The sequence below is a fragment of the Furipterus horrens genome, unplaced genomic scaffold (genome assembly GCF_987537825.1).
Source record: "Furipterus horrens unplaced genomic scaffold, mFurHor1.1.pri manual_scaffold_7, whole genome shotgun sequence".
NCBI classification, from domain to species: Eukaryota; Metazoa; Chordata; class Mammalia; order Chiroptera; family Furipteridae; genus Furipterus; species Furipterus horrens.
Window position 1 is genome coordinate 14,788,195 of NW_028327177.1, and position 22,319 is coordinate 14,810,513.

General features: G+C 37.1%; 1 protein-coding gene across 2 annotated transcripts; it reads right to left on the reverse strand.

Moving 5' to 3' along the window:
* Positions 1-442: 442 nt before the first annotated feature.
* Positions 443-19,155, reverse strand: MED30 (mediator complex subunit 30). 2 transcript variants are annotated; one of them, XM_090282746.1, is made up of 4 exons: positions 18,821-19,155; positions 11,840-11,998; positions 7,768-7,872; positions 443-846 (listed from the first exon to the last, which is right to left on the reverse strand). In XM_090282746.1, exons 1-4 carry the CDS (start codon positions 19,004-19,006, stop codon positions 751-753), a joined length of 546 nt encoding a protein of 181 aa, XP_090138872.1. In that variant the 5' UTR covers positions 19,007-19,155; the 3' UTR covers positions 443-750. The 2 variants fall into 2 exon arrangements, with proteins under 2 accessions (XP_090138872.1, XP_090138873.1); XM_090282747.1 differs by lacking the exon at positions 443-846 and adding an exon at positions 979-1,053.
* Positions 19,156-22,319: the final 3,164 nt, after the last annotated feature.

The window sequence follows — 22,319 nt, forward strand, 5'->3', positions numbered from 1 at the left end:
GTCATACAGAGCTGTCTCATTTAAAACTCTTTAAAATCTACTCTTTCTAAAATAAACTCAATATTAGGGTGTATCTGAAAAATCAGATAGGAATGGCTTCTTGGCCTAAAGCAGGTAGCAAATAAGCACACAGTTGTGATTCCAGTTTGTGCCATCTTCAGAGTATTTGTTTCCTTTTAGAGACAGATCTTTCCAATTAAGACCACACACTTGAAGAACATGGTAATAGCAATTTTCACCTACTTACAGCAATATAAACGTTACCTGTTTTCTCATTTTGACATGTCTGAGACTCAACTGAATTTTAAAAATTGAGCTGAAGTAGTAAATTATATATTTAATTTTAATTAAATTGTACCAGATTGATATTTTCATCTTCAGAAATGTTTAAACCATTAATTTTCTTCTAAAAGCATAATGAAATGAGCAAAACAACCACTAATCAAATTTAAAAATTTATTTACAAAATTTTAATTATTTTGCTTTTAAAAACAATCATTTAATTCATGAAGATTAACCAAAACACAAACCCTATCAAAATTTATTATAATACTCTTTCACAGAATCAATAGCTTAAAAGAAAAAAGACTTCCAACAAACACTTTAATGCAAAACCATAATGTAAAAACAGGAACTTTAATTTCTAGTGACGAGAATACAAACACATAAATAATCTTCTTCAAAGGGAAAAAATACTGGAGGGGAAAAAAATGGTATAACGTGTGTAAAGGAGGAAATTCAAATTCCAGTTTAGTTCCTCATTGCCAACATGGCATTTATATCCCAGATGAGATTTCGTAATTGATCCATAATTTGCTTCAGCTGTTGATTCTTCTGTTTGAGTTTCTGCAGAAACATACGATTTTATACAAAATGAAATATTATAGACCATGAAGTTAAAGGATTAAATGTCGTAAGTTAGGACTCCAGACATTTAGGCTAAACATTACCTTCAGGCACAAGGTCTCAATCCTTTCTGGCCACAAAAATTCACTAAAAGGCACACAGAGGCCAGGCTCCAGCCTCCACCTCCCTTTACTCGTCTATTTCCACCTTCAAAGAAAATAAACTAAATGTTTAATTGTTATAAAACCAACGTATATAGCTTTTCCAGGAGGCAGTGTAATGTAACGGTCAAGAGCACAGTCTGCAGAGACAGATTCCTGGGTTTATACTCAGCTCCGTGACTGAATGTAAGACGTTGCCTAGGTTACTTAACCTCTGTGCCTCACTTTCCACACCAGAAAGACAAGAACAATAACGGAACCTCCCTCGTAAGCGCTGATATGAGGATTAAATGATTTGATTCACATAAAGTGTTAGAACTGTCACTGCAGAAAATAAAGTGTAATAAAAATACAATGCCTGGTGCCACTGGTCTTTCACATAGGGCAGAAGTCACTGTTTCCCCAAACGTGAAGCAATCTACTTCTAATTCTGAAGACTGAAGACCGAATGGCACGTGTCTCTGCATCTCTGTGTCTGGGTTTCTATTAGACTACAGTTTATAAATGTCTTTTTAAGTATCCTTGCCTCAGTCCTATGTGTCTGTGTAATAATCAGTCACAGAGACACAAGCGATGAGAAACAGTAAGGTCAGCGTAGTGAACTAACGATGGCTTCACCATGGTTCAGTGTCAGCTGCCCTGCCCTGAGCCATCGCGCCCCTGGCTGGGGGAGATTCAGCTGCCGCAGCTCCCCTCTCAATTCTGATTTTTCAGAGGGAAGTGGAGAAGAGCTACTGACTAAGAACAAAAGAAGTAATGAGTTAATTTTTAAAAACATCTTATTTGAATTAGTACCTTCTGATATATTTTGAATATGAACACTTTTAAGTGTCAGAACTTCTCATTAGAATGGAATTCTGAGACTGTAACCCATTCTGTTCCATAAATACTGGCTGTGGGTTTGGCATTGTAAGGGAAAAAAAGGAATGAGAAATGCTCCCTGCCTTGAAGAAATTCAACATCAAGTAGGAGGAAGATAATGCCCAAATGACTAGATGACAGAGGAAAAATATCAGATGCTGTGGAACTCCAAAAACAAAGACTGTGCTCTGGCTGGTAGGGGCAGCAAACAAGGAAAGGATTTTTGTTTGGGGGGTCCAGAAAAATCTGTGATGAGCACAAACCCTTTGGGCTTGGTAGTGGGTAATAAGACCCATTAACATTCTTAAAGAAGAAATGTGATTTAAATTGCAATGAAAAAGGTTAACAGGGCAAGTATGGATTCTCCTACAAAACTTCAATGGTAACAAATCTGAGTCCATAAAAAAGGAAGCAGAAGAAAGATTAAGTTTTAGGAACAGCTGAAAACCATTCAAAGGCTAAGTCAGGTGAAATAAACTCAATGATCATATTTTCAACATAAATTAAGGAGTAATTAAAAGTAATGAAATTATATTTTTACATGATGAAAAACACACTTTAAAATCAGTATCAGAACAGAGGCTACAGATGGCTGTCACAATGGCTGCATTACTGGAATCAATTCATAGCTTACCAATGTGGCTACTTTTAGGAATATTCATTTGGAAATATAAATTCTGATATACTTGTTTTAAAAAAAAATTAGCCTCATTAATTCTTTAAAAATAGTGTAAGAGAACAAAAATGTAGGATATTTTCATGGTAATATTCAGTTAAAGGCAATGGTAAAAATAATTTTTAAAAAGTATGATATAGAGGGTGGGCAAAATAGGTTTACAGTTCATATGGAAAATCATAAGTAATATAAAGATAAACTGTATTTCAAGTACTCACAACTGTAAACCTGCTTTTGCCCCACCCTGTATTATAAGGCCCTTGGACCGTTTTCTCAAAGAGCCACAAAGTTTTTTGTTTTTTGTTTAATTGGTTGATTTTTAGAGAAAGAGGAAGGAAGAGAAAGAGAAATATCTATTTGTTTTTAGCTTATGTAGGCATTCATTGGTTGTTTCATCTACGTGCCCTGACTGGGGAGTGACCTGCAACCTTGGAGCATTGGGACGATAGATGCCACAAAGTTTAAAATTTAAAAAATTAGTAAACATGTAAACTATCTAGAGCCAAAACACATCATGAAAGTAGCAACAGCAGAGATGACAGTTCTGCTTATTACTGCTAAAATTGTAAGTAAATTTTCATGAAGTGATACAGAATTTAATATATACAGTCTTACCACTGATTGATTTTAACAGAGGTTGACAGCTGCTATTATCAAAATCCATCAGCTGTGTCTAATTTGTTACATTAACAGGTGAATGTGTTAGCAGAGTAGATGCTTAAAAAATAGGTTTAAGCTAAATCATGGCATGTAATTTAATATTCATATAAAGGCTATGACGATTGGTAAAAAAGTTTTTAATTTCTAAAGGCATGGACTGAGTTATGTCAACCCTGTAAAAAAAACTACCAACATTATCTTTCAATTTCATTTTACCATCAACAGAACAGTTTTAAGCATAGCAGAATTCATTCTCATATTCTTAAAACATGCACAATAGTCTCAAACAAGTGTTCATCCTTTACTTGGGTATTAGGGCTTATGGATTAGGAAATATGAAAAGTATTTAAGTGAGCCAAAAACTTGATGATTGAAACAGAGCCATTCTGTCTTCTGATGATTTACATCAAATACTGATTACACATTTCATGCTCGTTTCATGGCACTGTGGTATCACATAGGTGGTTAGAAACAAGACATAGCGCACAGACTCAGTAGTAAACACACCCCCTCAGTGTTGTTCTAAACAATTTCAAGTACACAACAATATAGGAATATTCTGAAAATGACTGAGTGAGGGTCAACTGAGGGATATATAAAACTGCTTTTTTATGTAGCTTATTTAAAATGAAAATACACATTGTAATAAAATTCTAAATATTTTTAATTGAATACCAAGAATATAATTTTATTACTGGTTTTTACAGGTCCATAAAGCAACTTAGTCATTTAAAAAGCAAATGCCAATATATTAAAAAATATGGTCCAAAAGTTTTGTTTTTGTAAATATCACAACATGAAATGAGCACATGGAATAGGTGCTGATTTATTTCCATCAGACGTATGTCCTCAGAGAAGTAATCCTAGTGTAAAATGGGTACAGTGGTAGACAGTACACCTGACTGGTTCATGATAGAAACTCCTGCACTCAGAAGAGAGGTTTCTTTTGCTGTGCAGAAGGATGTAGTCACATACATTTATTTTTGCATGTATTTTCCTTGCCTTTGGGGTCATGTTCACAAAACCTCCTCCGAGATAAAGGTTCAAAAATTTAGAGCCTATGTTTTCTTCTATGTATTTTATTGTTTCAGGTATTTACGTCCAAGTTTTTAATCCATTTTGAGTTAATTTTTGTATACAGGGTAAGATAGTCTAGTTTCATTCTTTTGCATGTGGCTGTCTAATATTCATCCCCAACACCATTTACTGAAGAGACCTTCCTTTCTCCAGTACACATTCTTGGCTCCTTTGTCAAAAATTAGTGGTCCAAATAAATGTGGGTTTTATTGCTGGGCTCTCATTTCTACTTCATTGGTCTGTGTGTCACTTTTCTGCCAACATCATACTGTTTTGATTAGCTTTGTGGTATAGTTTGAAGTCAAGAAGTGTGATTAACTCTGGCTTTGTTCTTTTTCCTTAGCATTGCTTTGGCAATTGGGGTCTTCTGTGGTTCTATACAAATTTGAGGATTTTTTGTTCTAGTTCTGTGAAAAGTGCCATTGGGATACTAATCGGAATTGTATTAAATACAATTGCTTTAAGTAATACGGATATTTTAACAATTCTTCCAATCCATGAACACAGAATACCTTTATTTATTTACCTTATTAATTTACTGTTGAAACTATGACAGATGTCCCCATTTCCCCTCCTTTGCCTACCACTTCCCATCCCTAACCGCCTTCCCTTCTGGTCATTCCCACACAGTTGCAGAGTATCGTTCCATTTTTGGTCTTCTCTCACTTCTTTCAACAATGTTGGATAGTTTTCAGTGTATACGGTTCCTTCCCTCATGTTTATTCCTAGGTATGCTTTTTAGTTGTTGTTATAAATGAGATTGTTTTCTTTATTTCTGATATTTCATTATTCGTATACAGAAACTCAACAGATTTTTATATATTGATTTTATATCCTTCAACTGCACTATATTTATTGTGTTTAATAGTTTTTTGGTAGTAAGATATTTTGATTATATACTCCAAGTATTACCATATTCTGATTATATGAAAGGTCTTTTATAAAATAAACAAGTTATTTCTAAGCCATTAAATAGGATAAAAAGAGGAACTGAAAGAAATGAAAAGTGAAATGAAACATATATTTAGAAAAATTATATCTTTCTGAATTTAGTTAAGTTTATATTTCATATAATAAAATCTTCTATGGTAGAAAATTATATGTCACATGTGATACTCTGAAATTATAGTTAACATTACAATGGTATTTTACTTACATGTATTTTAATGTATTTTATAAAAACATCCTTATTACAGAGACAAAAAAATAAAGAGAACATATCTATTGTGAGTTAATATGTAGATTATCAACAGAAACATAACGCTTCCTTATAAGTGAATGCCTCACCTCCAGACCACCATACACAATTTCTTCTTCATTAATCTAAGGTCCACATCCCCTCCTCATCTCCTTCCAATTTTCTACTGTGAATTTTTTATGATCATTCCTTACTGTCAAATTTGCTGGAAGTAGTCATCTTGATTTGCATTTCTTCTTTCAAAAAATTATAAAGTTTTATTTTATAAATCTATTCATCTTTTTCCTTTCTCCTTAGTTTTAATATACATTTTTCTTTCAACTTTCCAATATTTACTTTGCAGGTCTTATTTTCCACTCTGAAATTCATTCTAACATATGGTGTAATATAGTAGCTAGGTTAATTTCCCCCAAAGTGTCTATTTTTAAAGACTAATTTTCCACACAGTCCCTCTTCTATCATATTAAATTCTCATATACAATAGAAAGACTGCTTTTCTGGCCATTATTTTACTAATCTGTCTATTCTTGTGCCAGTATTTCACACTTATTGTTTTTATACTATGTTTCATATTACGTTTTAACTTTTAATGCAGTGTTGATTTATTACTCTTATCAATATTTTCTTTGATATTTAGTTCATTCTGAAGATAAAATTCCCATCTAGATTGTATTTCAGTTTGTTTTTTGATTGGTATTGCACTGAAGTCTTATTTTTGTATACTTTTAAGAGAATGCCTATTTGGATTTGGATTGTTACTACATTAAAACTATGAAGTACAGTGGACCTTCAGTTCTTGAACTTTATTTATTCCCAAAACTATTTGAGCAGCGATCTGTTCAAAAAACGAATACCCTCTGTCACCTGAGAGAGGCATGACTGAACATACGAGTATCAGCACGAAAGTATTGTTGGGTTGAGAATCAAGAACCAAAGTTTTGTTCGACAACCGAGACTTTTTTTCCATGAACAACTAACTGGAAGAGAATCAAAACGTTCGAGAACCCAAGGTCTGACTGTAATCATAATGGGCATTTTAAAAAAATTTGTTAGCCACATAAGAACTTTATATGTTCTTTTAATTATTCAAAACTTCTTTTATGTATCTTAATAAGTTTAGTCATATATATCATTGAGATAAATCCTAACGACTTAATATTTACTGTTAACAATTGCAAATAGCTTATAATATAATTGATTTAGTCATTACTAGAGAATATCTTTTATTAAGCCTTTTTAATGAACTTATTGACAGTAGTTACCAACTCAGTTTCTTTGTGCTTAACAAGCTTGATATAATATACATACAAGCTTAATAAACTTAATAAGCTTGTACATATTATAGCCTGTTTCCTAAAGTTTGTTTCTGTAACTTCTAAAATAACATTAAATATAGTCATGTAAGGCAAGTTATTTCATGCCTGAAAAAGTATGAAAAATGATGGCTATTTATCAGAAAGAAAAATACTTAAAGAAAAAGAAAGATACCATCTTATTAATAGTTTGTTTTCTTTAAATGAGCAATATTTGAATTTTATCAAATTTTTAGATTTGAGAAAAAAATTCTTTTCAATTTAACCTACTGACATTATGTATTATATATATCCTCATATGCCTCAGAAAATCCTCTTTGATTAGTGTCCTGTTGAATTCCATTAACTGGAATTAAAATTTCAGGAGTGGGATGGGGGGATATGTATATGAAAAGTGTGTAACTGGTAGTTTTATTTATTGTGCTATTGGTTAGGTATTGGTATGTTTGGGCCATGTTTCTACCATAGAAAGAATTAACAGCTTTTTTTATTTCTCTATATTTCATGAGAACTATCTGAATATCTTCTAAAATTCTGAAAGAATCAGCAATAAATACATTTAAGTTCAGAACCTTTTTCTGGCATGGGATAGGATAATGCTTTGATAACTCTCTCACTTTCCTATTCAGGTGTTGAGACATTCACATTTCCTATTTATAAATTTTTATCATTTGCTACTCTAGAATGCTTCAAAGTAGGCAGCTAGATTCTACCTAGAAAAAAGTAAACAGGGTGTGACTGAGTGCCTCTGAAGCTGTTCTAAGAGCTTCATTGAATGGATCTGCGATCTCTCTTCTGACTATTCAGATGACATTTCTGCTTACCTGTTAGTTCTTCATTGTACTCTGAGTTAAATTTGCCACATAAACCATTTCATGTAATTCTATAACTCAAAGTGTTTTTCAGTTACATTAGACTCCCTTGTAAATTTTACCAATAATTCTGAAATATAAAATATACAGACTAATCACTCACTTTATTTACTTCAGCAATTTCTCGCCTCTCTTCACTGGCAAAACGAGGTGGGCCAGCTCGATCGTCATTCTTTGAGCCATCTTCTTCCACATATGGAATAAGTTGCTGGAAGTGACAAACAGAAGTCAAAAATACAGTACAAAATTTCCAATTACACTGGTATATATAATGAGTCCGATTAAGTGAAATTTTTATACTTTCAATATTAAGTATAAAAATAAATTTCAATTTCGGTAATTTTCTAAAATAACGTCTAAAGGTTACCATTTCAGTGTATTCTGTACATCAGTTTTTCAGGTTTCTGTTGCAAAATATCCATTATAACACTAGTTGTCACTTACGGTTGTTACGGCCTATTCATTCAGTCAGCAAATACTTAACTGCCAGACCCTGGGCAAGACACTGATAAAAAAATGACAGGCAAGTTCTAATTCCTGCACCTAAGAAATTCATAGTCCACTGAGACAGAACAGGCTTTCTTTCATCCATACCTGAAAGAAAGGAACTTCATGGATGTGCATTATACAAATGTCATTTACTTGCTCAGAGAAGGAAAACTCTGATTCCAAAAAACCTCCGCTGCCTTGCGGCATACCTCTTCAGGGGAAAGGCTAAGGGAGTAAACCCCGACAGAAAATCCGGAGCCGGAGTCCCTAAGGCGGTTTGACGTTGTAGTCAACACCGGCAACTCCTGCGGCGCACCTGAAGCCAAGCTGTATTGACTCGTCTTTCCCTTGGACCCTTCAGCTGCGAAGAGAGGGGGGGTCTGCTGCATGGGCAACAGCAGACCCTCCATATCACCCTGCCCAGGCTCTGTAGCTTCAGCTTCACTGGAGAGGACACTCCAGCGTCACATTTACTTGCTATTTAGAAACTAAGTATGTCTTAACTTCTTTTGATTAGGATGATTAGGAGAATGTTTTCTTTTTTTGGTAGGAGAAAAAAAATGTAGATAGCAATGAACCTTCTAGCAGAATTATAATTAGATATTATGGTTGTGATGAAGTTTATTTGATGGAGCCCCTCGCAGGTGTGACAGGCTTCAGGAATCTAGTCTCAGCCATCTTACACTGATGTAGGAACAGGCCCAGGTAAATAACTGGCACAACTAAGAGTCATCTGACTAAACTTCTTCAAATTCCCGGGACAATAAAAACTTACCCACACCCATAACCACTCTTTCTTCCTTTCCTCTCTCCTAATACAGACTTGTCCTTCCTCCTGAAGATGGTGAGTCTCCATTCCTGTGCTCTGACTGCTCCGCCCTCCCGCCTTGATTGCTTATCCCCCTCCCAACCTTTCCCTGTTGTTTCTTCCTTTATTATCTAAACATGTTCTGATCTCTCCCATGTGGAGGGAAAAAACAACCCAAACCCTTGACTCTATTCCCCCTTCCATCTACTGCTTTCCTTTCTTGCTTTTTATCTAAGCTTCTTGAAAGATGGATATCCACTTACTGGATCCAGTTCCTTATTTCCTGTTCAGTCTTCAAGCCACTGTGATCTGACTTCCTGTTGCTGCCACGTCAGTGAAGCTCTGCTCAAATATACTGACAATTCTCCTCCAGCAAAATCTGCTGGACAGTTTTTATTCCTTATTTTCCTTGACTTCTCTGCAGCCTCTGACAATCTGTCAACCACATTTCTGATCTTTCTTCAACATCTTTGATCACTTCTTTTCAGGCTGTTTTGAGTTTACTCTTTCTTTGTTCATCCCTACATGCTGATCCCTCAAAAAGGGAGCACTGATCACATGAAGTTGTTCTTTATATGTAGTGAGAGAACATCCGAATCTTCCCAGGTACCTTTGGTGATGGAGATATAACTTGTCAATAAGAAGGGGCCATCTATAACAATATCATATACTTTAACTGTATCTATGACCCAAGGTTAAATTTACAGAATATATTTTAAAACTAGAGTGATTCACTAAGCTAATCTCAATTATTAATGATGAAAACATAACCTTTATCCATAAAGAACTCACATGAAAATGATTTTAAAAGTATTTGACAGTACTAAATTCCTACAAAAAAAGATCATGCACTACTTTAATCAAAAGGAGACACTAACACTTCCGGCCAAGATGGAGGCTTAGACGGACACGCTAGGTCTCCCTCTACAACTAGAGAGGAATACAACTACTTCAAAACAAAGGATAACTAGAAATTCCAGAAAATAAAACTACACGGAAGCCCAACATATGAAGTTATAAACCAGCAGTGCCATTTGGGCAGGTAAGAGTTAAAGAGGGCAGCGCTGTTTGCGGTCGCACCTGGGACAGCGGCGGGGCGGCGAAAAATCACGGCGGCAGTCAAGCCCCTGGCAGCTCGCGACCCCAACGCTGGGGAAAGCAGCTTCCGCATCGCCTTGAACAGTGAGGCCCAGGGGGGCGGGAGGACGGATCCCGGTCTCCTAGCGGAATAACTGTGTGAATCCATCTTGGACCCCCGCCCCCAAAGAAAGCACCACAGGGCTGCGAAATAGGTCGCGGACAGGCAGGCACCGGCGGTCGCTGATTTGTGACGCGTACACAGGCACTGCCCCCGACAGCCAGCCCAAGAAAACAAAACGCATCCGTCAAAATGAGGCAGACAACTATAGAAATCCCGGTGACACAACTCACCAGGCAACAGATGGAGAACCTGACAGAAGAACAGATAAGAAACCTGTCAGAGGCTCAGTTCTGGGCCATTGTTATCAGGTTGCTTACAGAATTCACAAAAGAGCAGGAAAAAGATAAGAAAGAAGCGAAAAACATTCATAATGAAAGGAACAAAACCACATACGAGACAGATGGTGAGGAAAAAAAATCCAGAGTTCATTTCAACAAACTGGAATATGGAGAAGGAACAAGCAGTCAACCAATGCAGAGAGAGGAAATGGGAAGCAACAATGAGAGGATCAGAAACCTCTGGGACAGCTATAAAAGGCCCAACATAAGAATCATTGGTTTGCCAGAGAGTGAGGAAGATGAACTAGAACTTGAAAAATTGAGTGAAAATATAATAAAGGAGAAATTCCCAGACTTGGGGAAGGGAATAGACTTGCAGGTCCAGGAAGCAAGGAGAGTTCCCAAGAGACTGGACCCAGGGAGAACCACTCCAAGACACATTATAATCAAAATGTCAAAAATTAAAGATAAAGAGAGAATCTTAAAAGCAGCAAGAGAGAAGAAAAGAATTATGTACAAAGGGGTCCCAATTAGACTATCAGCTGACTTCTCAAGGGAGACCCTGCAGGCAAGAAGGGACTGGCAAGAAATATTCAAAGTAATGAAAATCCAAAACCTACAACCACGAATACTCTATCCAGCGAAATTGTCATTCAGAATAGAAGGACAGAGAAAGTGTTTCCAGGACAAAATAAAACTGAAAGAGTTCATTAGATCCAAACCACTGTTATATGAGATGTTAAAGGGACTGGTTTAAAAAAAAAACAGAAGCTAGGGAGATGAAACAAAGGCAAACTAAACAGGCAACGAGAGTGGAAAAGGAACTGTGGGTACGGGAAGCATATTGGGGGGAGGTCAACAGGGAGGGGGAGTGGGGAGAGGGAGGGAGATGATATAGGAATTGGGGATCATGGTAGGAGGGAATGGAATAGACGGAGAGAGGTTGGGAGGAACTGTATGCACAACTAATGGACATAATCTAAAAGGGGGGGACAACTGGAGGGAGGGGGGCCACCGGGTGGAGGGGAGCAGAGGGAAGGGAAATTGGCACAAATGTAATATTTTAATCAATAAAACACATTAAATCTAAAAAAAAAAAAAAAAAAAAAAAAAGGAGACACTAACAATGATAAAAATTGCCACAGACAACCCTCTCATTCCAATAATAAAAATTCACTAATAAGCCTGTTTGTTAGTCTACAAAAAATTATTAACATGAAAATATAGTACTAAGTCTATACATATATATTCTATATATATGTATGTCATATTTTCATCTGATATCATTCAAAATCTGGCAATATTGCAAAAACAAGAACAAGAGAGAAGAGAAAAAATGACAGATGCCTGAGACTGTCTTACATCTCACACCCATCCGCCCTCCACCACCACCACTTGCCTCTACGGGAATGGGGTCCATCCCGCCACAGTTCTCGTTGCATTTGTCGTACACCAATCTCAGCTTCCGGAAGAGAATAGAAAGTTGGCGAAGATGATCCTGGAGCTTTGCTAACCGATCTTGGTATGTTCCAGTGTGGTACGTGACACCATTTGGGAGCTTATCAGGCAAAACAAAACAATAAAAACAAAGTGATGAAAATCAACATTTGCTATAGGTAGAGCTAACAAACAATTTTTAAGCACTGCATAAAGGCAAATAACTCCTCACAGATTATCAAGTGCGATTCTAAGAATTTAAGAGTATTTGGGCTCACTTCTTAGCTCCTTTGCATCCTAGTTCAGTGCTGTAAAACAGATCCAGAGGAAACTTTCTGAGAAGCCCCTCTGACCAGGTGATATACTTCTTCCCTCTATTTTTTTAAGTATATTGTAACTTACAAAAATGTACAGTTTCAATATTACTATTACATAAAGGCAGTAAGCAGCTGAACTTAATTAGGAAATTAAAAATAAAATACAATTTAAAAAATGAAAAGAAATAAATGAAGACAGGGCTTTTCAGCTGAAGAAAACTAATAATATGCTGCTCCTGTTGCAGAATAACCCCAAGATACCTTAACTCTGATAAAATAATTAAGATGATCATGGCACACATGAAAATATAAAGCTGTCGCCAAAAGTTTTACTTTAAAAAGTATATAGTAGGAGATATAGGTGTAAATCAATCTAAACTTAAAGATCATTAATAAATTATTACAAGTAACCGCTATGATCATAACTGTCTTGGATGTTTATTAATTTTTAATTCAGGAATTTTATCAAAAGAAGCCAAATGTATGTATTGACTAGATAAAAATCACAGATAAATGGAAACTGAATATTTATTTAGAAACTATAACTAAATATGTGCCATTTGTGTCTTGCTGAAACTCAGTGACAAAATATTCCTTTCTCTGTACATCTTTACATTTATTCCCACAATCTCATCTGTGAAATTATTCTAACATAAGAATTAACAACATTTACACTCTGTTTTCTAGTATACAAGGTGCTTTCATCATAAGCACTTACCCTTATACTTACCTTGGGGATGAAAATGACAGAACTATTCAATACTTATTAATAGCTATATCACACCAGTTTTTCTAACCCTCAGTACATTTTTTTCTTTTTTTAACAGATAAGTAAGAATGAAAACCAAAAAAAAGGTTCATGATACAAAGTTTGGAGAAAAAAAAAAGGACACACTATCATTACAAGTAGGTGAAACCATAAACATGGAAAAAAAAAAAAAGACTAGAAAGGCTTACATAGTTGATGATAGATATACTAGGGAAATAAGATTGAATAATTTATTTTCTTTTCTCACTTTCAAATTTTCAATAATGTAATGGTTTATAAGATGAGATGGATCTTCTGCAATTATTTGAAATGAGATATTGTTAGGATTTTCAGAAATTCTTAAGCATAAAACATTCTGAGGACAATACCTCCAAGAAATTAATAAAAAATATATATCAAAGGCTGAATTAGTAAAAATAGATTAAAGGAGAAAGGCATTAAAAGTTCATCATCCAGTACAATGTAAAATTTCTCCTTGTAAGCTTTCCAATTTATGAACTTTCACAAACACTGATAATCAAAGAAATGTTTCAAAGGAGCCTTGCTCTCCTTTTTGGTTGATAATAAGGAGTATGATTTTATCTTACATACAGAAGCCCTATGTACCTTTATTATGGCATTTACTTGATTTATTACTTTGCCCATATTTTCTACTTAGTGAAGGCTAGAACTGATTCACATTTGTGTGTCTGTATTTAATAGAATACTCACAAACAGAAGGTTTTAAAGTTCAGTCTGCATTACTTTAATGAGTTATCTTCCCAATAAATCTGTACCTAAAATTCACTTAGAAGTGTGTGTTCTGTACAAGAATAGTTTTTTTCACAAAGGAAAACAAAATCATTTTGAAATGCAAAGAATCACCCTCCTTAAATTCACCTACTGAGTAAGTTTGGGAATTAGTTTTCATATACAACATCAGCTTCTGAAAGAAGGGAATAATTAATTCATTCTAAAAATGACTATTCCTCATGTGCCAGGCACTGTTCTAGAAGCTGGGGTAGAGCAGTGAACACCAGAGGCAAGGCTCTCAGATTAAGAGTGTAAGCTATTATGGTGACTAAGACCCCTTGCTATACACTGTAGTGTACATGTTTAGCTGAAAAGCTCATCAATAATCACTTCCCTCATGAATACTGATTAAGATCCATAAATAATACGCTCGTACCCCAGTTACCAAAAAGGAATTCAACTAAACTTAATATCCATTCTTAAAACAAATATAAAACTCTTTAAACATTCCCCAGGATGATAAAATACATGTATCCCAGTTAACAAGTCAGCACCATGATTAATGTGGAAATATTAAAAGCATTCCCAATGAAGTATGGAACAGAACAAGATGTCTACTAAGACCACTAACACTGCCAGTGAACATTATTCTGGAGGAACTCACCAGTGCAATTAGAGGGGGGAAAAACCTTGAAACATTAAAAAGGAAGTGGTATAATTATCAAAGCAAATAATGTGATAAAGTGCTACTACTAAAAAAAGAATTCAAGGAGGAGGTGGGTACAAAGTTAATGTTTAGAAAACAATAGCTTTGCTTTCAAATATAAAAATAAACCAAAGAAAATGAAAAAGGAAAAAGACCCTATTTACAATAGCAACAATAAAGATAAAATATCTAGCAATAAATTTTTAGAGTACCAAGATAAAAATGAAAATGTAAAGTACTCCGTGGGGACACACAGAAGGATACTCCGTGCTCTTGGCTATTAAGACTCAGCATAACCCTGATGGCAAATCTCTCCAGGTTAAACGGACCTACTAAAAATGGGAACAGGCTGTTCCCACAACTCAACAGGCAGTTCTAAAGCACATGTGGGAAGAAAATAAGCAATACTTGCCAGGGCAGTTCTGAAAAATAACTGTAACACATTATAGAGCCTCAATAAAGAGAATTTGGCGTTAATACATAAGAGACAGGCAGCTAAGTGAATAGAACAGAACATTCAGAAATAGACTGATTTTGTATAAAATAGCATCTGAAATCAGTGGGGGAGAAAATGATTATTCAATCAACCTTTTGGAAAAAGTTAAGGCCAGGGCCATACCTCACACTTTATTCTAGGCCAAAGTCCATATGGATCAAAGTTTTAAATATAAAAATTGAAGCAAAAGTTATATGAAGGGAGATGTTCAAATTCATTCAAAATAGGAAAAATCTAAAGGAGATTTTTACCATCAAACCATCAAAGATCCAAAAATACCACTCGCTGTGTTAGAGCCCAGTCGTTGGCCTTGAGCAGGACATGGCAGCATAAACCGATACAACCCCCATGGAGGGCAGTTTTTCAAAATATATATAATTATAGAAGCACATAGCTATATCCAACAATTTATCCTACAGGGACACTCGGGCATGTATGTAGGAGGTTATTCACTGCAGCATAATAGTCAGAGATTTAAAAGCAACCTAAATGCCCTTCACGAGAGAACTGGTTAAATAAATTACAGTATTTTCATGCAGTGAATTACTGTGCACTTTAAAAAGAAAAGGAATTATTTTCTGTATGAATATGAATGAATTCCAAAATATACCAAATGAAAAAAGCAAGGTGCAAAATGCTGTGTGCCATAAACATTATCTGTGCAAAAGGGAGGACAATGAAAAAATGTACATTTGCTTAAATATGCATAGAATATCTGGAAGGATGTACAAGAACAGTAATAAAAATCAGTAACGATCATTGCCTGTGGAGAAAGGGGTAGACAGCAAAGAGGGATGGGAGACAGAATGTTCACTGTAATGCCCTTTTTCATTTCTGAATTCTGAATGTACATTATATTCAAAGAAATTATTTTAAAGACGTAAAGGATAATAAATAGAACCAAAGCAACACATTTTACACAGATTCTCAACTGGGACCTAGGGATCCTGGGGGAAACATCTGTTAATCCCCATGAAATTTTATCCAAAATGTATATATGTGCATTTTTCTCAGAAGAAAGTCCACAGTTTTCATCCCCTTCTCAAGAAGCTAAAGGAACCGAATAAAGAACCACTTATCGAAAAGTCGGTATTTATGGCACTTCGTCATCCCTCTTGATTAGCAATAGAGAAGATAATTTTTAAAATCTGAATACTCTTAAAATTGTATCAATAAATACATTATATGTAGTCCCGTTTGTACCACTACTTCTAGCTTTCTGGAAATGTGGCCCACACTGTTGTTTCCTTTACAGCCGATGGTAACGCGCTCCAAAGGGTCTGAGGGGACTTAACCCTCAGAACTCACACTGACAAGAGCCACAAAAGAACAACTCAGTCTCTTACAAATTGGTTTTTAATATATGTCCACATGTAATCTAGTTATTGATACTTTTTTGAAAATGTTTAGTTTTTTCTTTGTTAGCCATGGATATCTCTTTTAATATTAAAAATTGTCTGACAGCAAGTTAGTACTTAAGTACTTACTATAAAGAGGTTAATAGGAAGAACTACTAGTCATGTGTAATGTCGGGTAAATTCTTCTCTAAGCCTTGGTTTCCTTAACTGTAAAATAGAGATAAAAATACTCCTTACAACTGCTCTTACAACAGTGCTCCTGATCGAGGAAAGCACTTGATAAATATTAGCTGTTAGTTCTCCAGTCCTAATTCAATCTCTGCATACAGCATGTATACATAAAGAAACACATTTTCTATTCACGGTTGGGAAGCCACAGATAGAGGGCTCACTTACGTTATATGGGGTGTATACTGATATAAAATGGATCTGGATTTTAGCTGAAGAATTTTTAGCCCGGGACTTGGTCTATTATGGGAATTACTGTTCTCATTATGCATTTTTCTATAGTATGTAAGATTACGGTATAAAAAGGTGACCATCAAAAAGAAAATGTTGTATATACTTAAAAAAATTATATGCAAATTGTCAACAGTGCTGTGGTTGGCACCCCATAACTCCTGCGTTGTTCAGGGTCAACTGTATTTGTGAGAGATCATTTAATACATACTTTAATCATCTTAGATATTTATAATTGCTTTTTTAATTGCCAGAGATTTCATATTTTCTCTTAGATTCCCTTTGTATTGTTTCACATCGGCTTATTGACATGGTCTTAAAAAGATTTCTACACAATTGAATTACTTCAAAATCAGGAGGAAAAAAATCAAGAACTTAAAGAAAAAAGAAAGAATAAACCACTCTTTAGTGCATCCATGGAAATAAGAATTTTAAGAGTTTAAAAACCTGGTTTCAAATTTACCTTATGATTGACCAATTTTGGGCAAGTCACTTTACCTCTCTGAATCACAGGATCCTCATCCATTAAACCAGAATCACATCCACATGGGTTAGCAAGTATGAAGATTACCAGAGGGAAAAGGGGAAGGCAGAAGAGGGTATAGGCAGGATAAATGGTGATGGAAGGAGACTTGACTTGGGGTGGTGAACACACAATACAATATACAGATGATGTATTAAAGAATTGTACACCTGAACCCCATATACTTGTATTAACCAATGTCACCACAATAAATTCAATAAAAAATGGGTTAGCAAAATGGTGTTGGAACAACTGGATATCCAAATACAAAAAAGTACACTTGGATCTGTACCTATCATTGTATGAAAAAAATAATGTGGGTTATAGACCTAACATGTAAAACCTAAAACTATAAAACTTCCAGAAGAAAACACAGAAGAAAATCTTTGTCACTGTCAACTGGACAAAAATTTCTTAGGTACAACACCCAAAGCAAAATCAAAAAAATTAATAAGTTGGATTCCATCAAAATTTAAAATGTCTGCTCCTCAAAAGGCAACGTGAAGAGAATGAAAAGACAAGCCACAGACTGCAAGAAAGTATTTGCAAAGCAAAGACATATAATGAATAACAAATGCTGGCCAAGATGAGGAGTAACTAGAACCCTCAAACACTGCTGTGGGAAATTAAAATGGTGCAGACTCTGGGGAAGTTGCGTGAAGTGCTAAAACATGTATCTCATGATCCAGCAATTCCACTGCTAGGCATCTGCTTACCCAACAGAAAGGAAACACATGTTCCCTGGAACATTTGTAGAGGAGCATTCATAGAAAAATTGTTACAATGTCTCCAAAGTGGAAACAGCCCAACTGTCCATCAACAGGTGAACATACATACACACAAGTTGTAACAATCATACAACGGGAAGAACAGTATTAGCAATCAAAAAGAACGAACTGTTGATACATGAGTGAGAGGAGCCAAAAATGACTCCATAGTGAATGATTCCATTTGCACGAAACCTGGGAAAATGTATGGTGCCAGAAAGCCAATCAGAGGTTGCCTACGGATAGAAGGCCAGAAGTAAGGATTTCAAAGGGGCATGAAGAAACTTTTTGGGTGATGAACGATGGTCTCACAGGTCTATACATAACGCCAAAACTTTTTAAAAACGCACTTTACTGTAAGTCCATTATACCAAAATAAGGGCTGTTTAACAAAAATGGTTAGGCGAATTAGCAGAATCTGAATTTTTCACCTGCTTAGATCCTTAGAAAGTATTTTGCTGGGGAAAAAAAAGATGAGATGAAAGTCAAAGTAAGTAATCAAAACAGGGTGGCAGAGTGAGGCCCACCTTCACCTTGAAAGGTGCAAGTTAACTGGAGACCCTGTTCGAATCTAGAATGTGTGGCTTCCATTGTCCAGAAACCTGTTCTGGAAAACATCACCTTTACAGGGCAGCCTCGTGGGGACAGACACGTCATTGAGGAACACTTCTGACCGTAAATGGGGCGACCCAATACTTGAAGATGGCCCACGGCAGCCCCGCTGACGCCCGAGGGCCGCGGAACTTGCAGACCAGTGCCCCTTTGCAGTCGCTTTCCCCGCGCACTGCCAGGAGCGGCGCCCGCCCTCCTGCCCACCTGCATGTTCCTCAGGAGCTGGAAGATCTCCATGGTGCGGTACACGATGTCCTGAACAGTTTCCTGCCCGATCCGGCAGAGCGAGGCCGTGTTGACCTCCCGGGCGGCCTGCTGGGCCTGCTGGGCCTGGGGCCCTGCGAAGGGCCCCGGCGCCATCCCGGGTGCAGCCAACGGAGGGGTGGACATGGTGTCGCTGCGGCCTCAGGCCGGCGGGACCGGTGAAGAAACGTCAGAGGAATCCTCTTAGCGCGGAGAAGTTGCCGGCTTACGCGTGGATGGAGCTGTAAAACTCCGGCGGCCTGATTTCAAAACAGCGGCCGTGACTTCCGCCCACCGTGACGTAACGCGTAATCAAACGTCATGGGCCCCTCTTCCTCGGCGACCCTGGGAACAGGATTGGTGCAAAGCTGGCCAGGATTGGACCGGACGGGCGGTACTGACAGGGCGAGTAGCCAATCACCAGCTGCACTCCCGCTACAGCGGTGGTGCCTGAGGTGGGCGGTGGGAGATGGGCAGGCTTTCCCAGCGTTCGTTTCCCAGGTTCCCAGCCCTTAGGATTCGTTTCGTTAGTTTACTTGCTGAGCATTTTAAAAACCCTGTGAGGCTTGTAGTATTACTGTAGTTTTACAGGTAGGAGGCAGGCCCAGAGGGGCTTGTCTGACTTGTTTAGTCGCAGACAGCTTGCAACTGGTAGCCTGCGATTTGAATTTAGAAAACGAAATTCCATATCTTGCATTCTTACTGTGACCTGATACAGACCCCCGGTTTGCTGTTGGTCCCTGCCCAAACATCTGTTTACTCGAGAAGCTTTTCTGGCCACCTGAAGTGTAACACTAACGCCTCTCCCCTTCGTGAGTTGAGCTCTTACTACTATTTTCTGTGTAATTTTTGGTTTGTTACTTTCTGACTTCCCCTCACCGTGTACACACACATTCTAGTATAAAATTCTATAAAAACAGAATTATGTCTATTTTATTCACTTACCGTATTCTCCATGCTTAGTGATTGGCACATAGAGCTTAATAAATACATGTTGAGTAATATTATAAATGTAAGAAAAATTGGAGCCATTCTCCCACTACCTCTTACTGCGCATTTTCAGAGGGGACAAAAAAGTCAAGAATGTTGAAGAGGGTGATAGGCACAAAATTATTGCATTTTAAAAAGTATCGAAACACTCCATTAGTAAAGACTTTATAGGAAGTAGTTACTAAAAATGGCATAGGAACCATTAGAGAAATTTTAAACTGTCATTTTACAGCTTCTTAGTGAGCAGTTACCATGTGACAAATACTTCCTGTGCACCTACTATGTGCTGCTGCCAGAAATGGAGATAGAGTAGTGAAAAAGTCAGGCAAAAGCCCTGCTCTCATGGGGCAGGCAGAACACATGTGAAGAGTATCCTGAAGGAAAAGTTCAAGATCCTAATATTAATGTGCTTACAATTTAGGATATCAGGGACAATCTGAAGGGACTAAGTTGGGCTCTGATAGTGAACGGGAGAAGCTGCTGAACAGTGGAGTGTTTCTATGAGGGGGTTTCATGGGACAAGGAAGGCCAGTGACTACACCTGAAGTAAGGAGGCCTCCAAATGCTTTTCAGAGTTTAAGGTTTAATGTGAGGAAAAGTGTCAGAAAATAACGCTGAAGACAACGGCAAACCTTGGAGGACCTTCTAAGACAGGTCAAGCAGTTTGGGCTTTATTCTGAGTGAAATAGTGCATCATTGAAGAGTTTCAGGAGAGAGGAATACTTACCAGAAATATTCCAGTTAGAAGGCCTATTCTGGCTACTAAATGGGGAATGTTGGGTATGTACTGTCTTTCTTTCCATCCTAAAGGGAGATAATGAGTGATGATGATGATGGTGGTGGTGATGGTGATGATGATCTGTATCAAAATACAGTGGGTAACTTTAAATAAATATTTAGTAAATAGCACCTGAAGGATTTGATGATGACTGGATTGGGAGCATGAAAGAGAAGAAGAAATTAAGGATGGCACGTAATTCTGCTTTGAACAAATAGGTGGTGTTTATGCCATTTACCAAGGCGGGTTCCATTGAAGAAAAAATGTTTCAGTGGCATTACGCCTCATATTAGATTCCTATTGCCACTCTAACAAATGATCACAAACTTAGGACTTAATGCAACACAGATTTATTATCTTCCAGCTCTGTAGGTCAGAAATCTGAAATGAGTCTCACTGGGCTACAATTAAGGTGCTGGCAGGACCGTGTTCCTGTCTGGAGGCAATGGGGAGAAAAGTGTTTCCTTGTCTTTTCCAGCTTCTAGAGGTTGCACCATACCTTGTATTGTGGTCTCTTCTACCATCCTCAAAACAATACAACTGGTTGAATCTATTTTATGATGCTGTGTCTTTAGTTCTGAGTCTGCTGCCTCCCTCTTCTCCATTTCAGAACACTTGATTGCATTGGGCCTAGTCAGATAATCCAAGATGTCTCCTTTTTTTTTTTTTAAGGTCAGCTGGCTTCTACTTTTAATTTCCTCTTGCCGTGTAACATAACATATTCACAGATTTTGAGGATTAGGGCATCGACATCTTTGAGGGAAGGGGTACTATTTTGTCTACCACATTCTTCTAGTCAAACTGTCCCTGAACTTCAGATTCACATACCTAACAATGTATCTGATAACTTGACTGGGATAGCTAATTGGCATCTAAAGCTTAACATGTCCAAAAATGAATTTCTGATTCCCCCTGACCTTCTTTTACTATGATTTTCCCATCTCAGTAACTGGTAGTACTATGTGCTCCATTTTTCATCTGACTTCTCTCTTTCCCACTGTATTTCTAAGCCATCAAAAATTACAGTGGACTCTTACTTTCAAATACATCCTCAATGGATTTCCTTGCTTCTACTCTTGTCCATTCAGTTTACTCTCATTACAACACACAAAGGGAACTTTTAAAAGTATAAGTCAGGCCAAAGTGTCTTCCCATCATGATTAGAATAAAATCCAAAGCTCTGTGATCTGCAGAGCATCACATGAGCTGGCCCCTGGACTCTTGAGAGAAACTCTGGGTCCCTCGGAGTGGATGAAGAAACTACTCAGACACACTCCATCTGAGGAAGGAAGGAAGAGGGTTTTCTCTAGTGGAAAATTGCCCTTGTTTCTTTATTAGCCAGGGTTTTTATCCATTTTCCACATGCGGAAGTACTTAAGGAAAATGTGCAGCCCTTCCCCAAATGGTAGGGAGTGAAAGGGAAATGCAGATCAATACAGGGTTGAAACATCCAGGTATTTTACACAAGGTCAGAAGCATTTCCTCTCACTTAATCATTTTGTTCTTCACATTTTACTGACAAGGATTTGAGGCTATACAGAGAAAAACAGAGCAGGTTCCCTCTTCCTTAAAAGCCACTTTGCATTTCTATTCTATCTTTAAAATCCCCCGGAGGGTGGGATTCAGAGCAGGCCTGGGAGACAACCTGCCGGCTAAGGGTCCAGCAGCAGGGGGCGGGGGGCAGCTCCGCAC

Excerpts from the sequence above, each read along its gene's own strand:
- MED30 (XM_090282746.1), bottom strand. The coding sequence starts at position 19,006 with ATGTCCACCCCTCCGTTGGCTGCACCCGGGATGGCGCCGGGGCCCTTC. Across the intron at positions 11,999-18,820 it reads AGCTCCTGAGGAACATGCAG|CTCCCAAATGGTGTCACGTA; the intron begins GTGGGCAGGAGG and ends TTGCCTGATAAG. Across the intron at positions 7,873-11,839 it reads TGGACCCCATTCCCGTAGAG|CAACTTATTCCATATGTGGA; the intron begins GCAAGTGGTGGT and ends TGTCACTTCCAG.